The following is a 6,190-nucleotide window of genomic DNA, read 5'->3' as shown; positions in this document are numbered from 1 at the left end:
AAATTTCAAGTGGCATAGCAAAGGGTCTGAGTACTTATTTCAGTGTTTATTTTTCCATTTTGACTTTTTTAATAAATTTGCAGACATTTCAAAAATTCTGTTTTCACTTTGTCATTATGGGGTATTGAGTGGAGATTGATAAAATGTGAAGATAGTGAAGGGGTATGAGTACTTTCTGAATGCAAGGTGTTTCAGTTTTGTTGTATTAAAAGAAATATCAGGAGTATTTTTCATAGATGTCTGATTAAATGTCTACATTAGAGCTTTAATGGGTTTCAAAAGCCCAAAAGTCATTATATTCAGCCAGTATTCAAATAACCATGGAAACGGTTTATTCTAGTTGGATAAAGAATTAGTCACCATTTTTACGCAACAAATATTTATGTACATACCAAACACTGAGTTCTGCAGTAGTCCATGCAGGGTGATGCTCTAATGCAAGGCTTGGTTTTAAGATGTAATACTATTAGTGTTTGACTCTGACTCCTTGCTCCTGTTCTTCAGGACCAGTGGATCGGTCTGATGACGACTCCTTCCCTCCTCAATTTTCTCTCCACAATCTTAACCATCCGAGCTCCGTAGAAACTGTCGCCACAGATCCCTGGATGCGGCCAGGAACATCGGACACACTGAAATGTTCGGACCGTCCATCAAGGAGGGAGTGGTTGGCAACATAGGACCGACCCTGTTGCTCAAACCTGAGAGGTTCCTCGTACTTTTGGAAGTCAGTTGTAGCACAGACTTCCCTGTCTTTGAATTATGAGACTAGGACGGGTTTTAACTCGTGGCTTTTGTGACAAATGGATGCAAGTATGAATGACAAATGATACCTGTTATGTACTTTTATTTGACCAATGACTAAATTATTCATTGGGTTGAGGGCTTCACAGCACAGAGTTGAGTCCATCACAGCCTCAATTCTACAAAAGTTTAACGGGATGTTTTCCAACACATTACTTTTATAATATTTAAGATCATTCATAGTTTGATGATCTCTGCAATATCTTTCTGGTCAGCAGCCAAATTAGCTTAGCTTAGCTTAGACTGGAAATTGGGGAGGGATGGTAGCCTGGCTCTTTCAAAGGTAACAAAATCAGCCTACCAGCACCTCTAAAGCCGACTAATTTACATGTCATCACTGTTTTACATGTTTATGTCACTTTTGTTTTAGTCCATACACAAATGTCAGGCTGTGGTTGGTGACTATGTGCTGGACTGTTTCTTCGCTAGACACAGTGACTTCCTGTCAAGATATAGTAAATTGTATATTTTCCAAAATGTCCAACTATTCCTCTAACTCATTAATGACTAAAAATTATATTTAGTATGTTGAGGAGAAGCCCCATTGATTTGATTTTAATTAATGAATTTTCCGTAAGAGGTGGAGACACAGAATTTGCTGTGGAAACTGTCGACATTTTGCTACACATGGCAAAATCAACATTTTCGACAACACACATTTATCATGCCTTAATTGGTAGACAAATTAGATTTTCTCTCGGGTAGGTTCTCTGAATTTTCTCGAATTCAGCGGCGAAGGGTGCTTTGGCAAAGTTGCTAAAGGTGTGAATTTAATCACAGCACAGAACGTGGCCCTCAAGATCTTGAAAACCGAAGAAACCGCTAAAAGAGAGGTAATTTATTTAATGCGTTTTGATAATTAGGTTTTTCATGTTTTCTTGCTTATGTTTTGCTTATTAAATGAACTTCATCTAGAATGCTAAGTACCTATGTCATTTTTCCTATTTTCCCCACAGATCAAAATGCTTGAAGCAGTGAGCGTTCTTGACCCAGCCATGAAGAATGTGGTTCATTTCTTTGAGCAGTTTCAACACAAAGGACATACCTGTCTAGTGTTTGAAATGCTGGACAGGAGTCTTTTACAACTGCTCAGCGAACAGCAAGGGACGCCACTCTCTCTCCATGAGATACGGCCAATAACCCACCAGGTAAAGACTGTGGCTTTGATCAATCTATCAACAAGTAACGGCAAGATACTCAGCCAGCTGGGAAAGAAGTTACATACTGAAGTAACATAACTGTATTTCTTCTTGATCTGTTTAAGCCTGCACCCTGGTCAATGGTAACTTTAACCGTCTACATTGTGTCCTTTGTCTCTGCAGTTGCTGATGGCCTTGGATGCTCTGAAGGGCATTGGTGTGGTTCACTCAGACCTGAAGCCAGACAATATAATGCTGGCAAACCATCTGAGTGAGCCCTTCAGAATAAAACTGATAGATTTTTGGTGTCGCTCGTGTCCGAGAAGAGGTATTTGGGAAGACAATTCAGCCTCTGGGTTACAGGTAGGTTCAATTTGCAAAGCTCATCTTTTAACATGTTTGCAATTGTGTGTTTATGCTGTAAATGATCCAGCAGAGGCTGTGTCAGTCGTCAGTACATATGCTGAATTTGACAGTGTACTTAATAGCTCTTGTGACTCTTGTACGATACACACAGGGCACCTGAAGTCACCCTGGGCCTCCCCTTCTCGAGGCCATAGACGCTTGGAGTCTAGGCTGTGTGCTCGGTCTTGTACCTCTGCAAACACCTGTTTGCGATAGACTGCGAGTACCAGTCAGTAAGTAACCAAACCGATCTAGATTCAAATGCAAAGACTGTTACATTGTGCCCCAGATACATGTCCAAACCCGAGAGGGGGCTTGTTGTAGGATGTTGGCTGATGTGATTCTTTATGTTCTCTCTCCAGATGAGGGGCATTGTAGACGTCCTGGGCCAGCCAGCTGACCACCTTCTCTGTGCTGGGAAATGCACACAAAATTTTTTCAAGGTGGAAAAGCACTTGGACAGCCCAAGATGGTGGATGAAGGTATTTTAACCTTGCTCAGCAGTTCACAATTTTACATCTCCCAGTTAGGCAACAACTCTTTTATAATATTTAACACATTCAGGAAGAAGTATCTGACCTGCATGTTTTGTTCCTGTAGACCCCAAGGGAATACCAGCTTGACACTGGAATTGAGCCGAAAACATGGGACACAACAATCAGAAGTCTGGATGACCTGATAACAGTAAGTGGTCCATTTCATGACTACACAATGAATTAATACCAATATCCTCTGTCACTGAGAGACAGGAAGCAGTTAAAACTGAACTGTCACCTACTTTGTTTTCAATCAGCACAACCCAGACACACGGGAATCCATTGAGCTGGAGGATCAGAGAGCCTTTGTCAGCCTGCTGACATGCCTTCTAGATACAGACCCAGAGAAGAGAATCACTCCGGGGAAGGCTCTCGATCACCCCTTTGTAACAATGGTCCATCTGGAAGATGAAATAGACACCAGCTTTTAGTGAGTGCCTGTGTTTTGTTTTCAGTAGGGTTGGATAGATACATGATTGGATTAATGGACAGATTTTTTTTTTGATTGAGTGATCCATTCATTTATTGTCATGTTTTATTCAGTGTTGAAGATTCTTTAGCGAAAATGAGGATCTTACCAATGGACAACATGGACCTATTTCTTGACTGTGCGGCTGAGGAAGAGCCCAAAGAGGAAGAGCCTTCGGCCATACCTCGTCATACAGACGCAGGCTCAGTCCTTCCTGGCTCCTGTGATGGCATTAAAAACATGCCTCAGTCTTCTGAAGGAGCAGAAGCTGCTGCAGGAATAGACACTACTGGCTCGGCTATAAAGGAACCAACTGTTAGCCAAGGTGCAACCAGTCCAGCTGAGGATGCATCGGCCAGTGGCGGGTCACCCGATGAAAGTCTGCCTGCTAAAGTCAAGAAGAGCCCGCTGAAGAGAGTCCGAAAATTCTTTGGCAGGGCAATAAGGACCATTTTACGACTGAAAAAAGTCAATAAATAAATGCTGGATGTCATATTCATATCAGTCATACTTTTTGGAGGAGGCCAAGTGTGAATGGTTGTTAAATCTCCTGGGAAGGGATGAACGGATGGCATTATCCCTCTCTCTCTCTCTCTTTTTCTCTTCCCCTCCTCTCTTTCTCTCCAACCCAACCGGTCAAGGCAGATGGCCAGCCACCCAGAGTCTGGTTCTGCTCAAGGTTTCTTCCCGTTATGAGGGAATTTTTCCTCGCCACTGTCGCCAAGTGCTTGCTCATGGGGGAATGTTGGGTCTCTCTGACTAATATTGTAAAGGGTACGGGTTAGACCTGCTCCATATGAAAAGAGCCCTGAGATTACTTTTGTTATGATCCCTTCTTAACAACCATTCACACTTGGCCTCATGTGATTCAAAAAACAGTCATTTACACTTCGACTCAATATTTGCAGCAAATTATCACAACTACACAATTCTTTAATCCTTTAAAGAATTCTACATGAAATAACTTAAAATGGTTACTTTCAAATGTGTTTGTGTGTGTTTTGGAAGGATGAGATACCTTAAAAGATTACACTTCAGTCTAACCATCAGGCTACTACTACCTCTTACCTAAGTTCCATTCAGTTTGCTATGAAATTCATGTCCCTGCAGAGGACTAATCTGCATTTCTTAGTAACTATGAAACATTTTCTTTAACAACATCAGGTCAAATTTTCCCATTGACAAGACATGATATAATCACGTCTCGATGTTTATCTTGTTTTGATTACCAAGCACTGAAGCTGTCTTACATTCTTATTTTAAGCTGGTAAATTTGTATTGCTTTTCACCTGCAATGTGTCCGACATGTTTCTTGATCACTCCTGTGCTCTCCTAATTTCTTAATTTTTCATTTTTATAAATTTTTTTCATATAATTGTTTAAATAATAATATCACCAAAATGTATTTACAAAGTACTTAAAACAAATTTGCTAAATTTTTACACAAAAACTTGGAAATTAAGCAAAAAATAAGGGAATAAACTCAGAAGGACTATCCATAAAACAAGTCATACTGATGACAGAGAGGCCAATGACAGATAAAATACAGCACAGAGGCTGCACATTTGTGAATTGCAGCGCCTGTGCGAGCTGCTCCAGCACCCTGTGCATGGCCTATCTGATGGAGCACCGTGGTGTGACTCTCCTGGAGGCCCACAGGTGGGTGGAGACCTGTCGACCCCTGGTAAGGCCGAATAATGTCTTATGGAAGCAGTTCATCCGGTATGAGATGGAGCTTTGTGGATGCAACTCTGTCTGGTCTCCTCCTCCACTGGGCAGACACCAGACATATCTGAAGAAGAGGCCAGAAATATGATGCCACTTCGAGGACCTTACCTTCCGGCAGTACTTTATGTGTGGGGTGAGGGGGCCGTTGTTTCACAGGGATGAAATGTACTGTGTCACCTATGTGCAGTGGCAGTAACCGTAAAATTCTATTTATTCATGGAAAGATAGATAAATACTGTTCCATCCTGATTTATTATGGTCAGTGGTGGAATTTAACAAAGTACAAGTACTCAAGCACTGTCCTTTACTGTATACTAATCAATAACTGTCGGAGGGAAATACTGTACTTTGTACTCCACTACATTAATTTGAAAACTGTAATTACATGTTAGATTTCAGAATAAGATATCAAATTAAAAATGACACGATAGGCTTACAAAGTACAATAAAATAAACCAGTGGTTCCCAACCCACTTGCTTTTTGACACCTCAAAAAACACTGAACCCCTTATCAAGTTTCAGATGTCTATGAGCTGTTAGCAGTTGCATCAAAAGGAGATTTCCCTTCTAAACGTCTCAGGTGGTTTCATTTTAATCAGTCTTTGAGGCCCAGAGAGACCAAATTTAAAAATAAAAATAAAAAAAGCACAGATTGGATAAAAGTTTGACAAATGAATGTATAATTTTTTCCTCTTTCCTACCACATTGATCATCTCAAAATTTATCTCGTGACGATTTGGATGACATATACTGTTACATTTTTAACTTAAGTATATTTTTTGTGACTATTTTGAAGGACGTTGAATACAAGACTTTTTGAACTGGATTCTTTTTACATTATTGTATTAGTACAGTAGCCGGTTCTGTTCAAGGTTTCTACCTGTTAAAGGGAGTTTTACTGGCTGCTTTCGCCAAGTGCCTGCTCATGGGGGAATGTTGGGTCTCTGTAAATATAACTATAAAGAGTACGGTCTAGACCTGCTCTATATGAAAAGTGCCCTGAGATAATCTCTGTTATGATTTGGCGCTATATAAATAAAATTGAATTGAATTGAATTGAATTGAATTACCCACAATCAAATCACTGAGGCAGCTGTGACAGTGAAGGCAGT

The 6,190-nt window shown here is 40.5% G+C and overlaps 1 protein-coding gene across 1 annotated transcript; it reads left to right on the top strand.

The window, feature by feature from the left end:
• Positions 1 to 1,594: 1,594 nt before the first annotated feature.
• LOC120787574 (homeodomain-interacting protein kinase 1-like) lies at positions 1,595 to 4,094 on the top strand. The gene is made up of 8 exons (XM_040123284.1): positions 1,595 to 1,634; positions 1,758 to 1,949; positions 2,124 to 2,303; positions 2,516 to 2,578; positions 2,708 to 2,827; positions 2,946 to 3,029; positions 3,139 to 3,311; positions 3,425 to 4,094. Exons 2-8 carry the CDS (start codon positions 1,764 to 1,766, stop codon positions 3,828 to 3,830), a joined length of 1,212 nt encoding a protein of 403 aa, XP_039979218.1. The 5' UTR covers positions 1,595 to 1,634; positions 1,758 to 1,763; the 3' UTR covers positions 3,831 to 4,094.
• Positions 4,095 to 6,190: the final 2,096 nt, after the last annotated feature.

This window comes from Xiphias gladius, unplaced genomic scaffold (assembly GCF_016859285.1).
Source record: "Xiphias gladius isolate SHS-SW01 ecotype Sanya breed wild unplaced genomic scaffold, ASM1685928v1 HiC_scaffold_25, whole genome shotgun sequence".
Taxonomy (NCBI): Eukaryota; Metazoa; Chordata; class Actinopteri; order Istiophoriformes; family Xiphiidae; genus Xiphias; species Xiphias gladius.
This window is presented reverse-complemented; position numbering and strand designations above follow the sequence as displayed.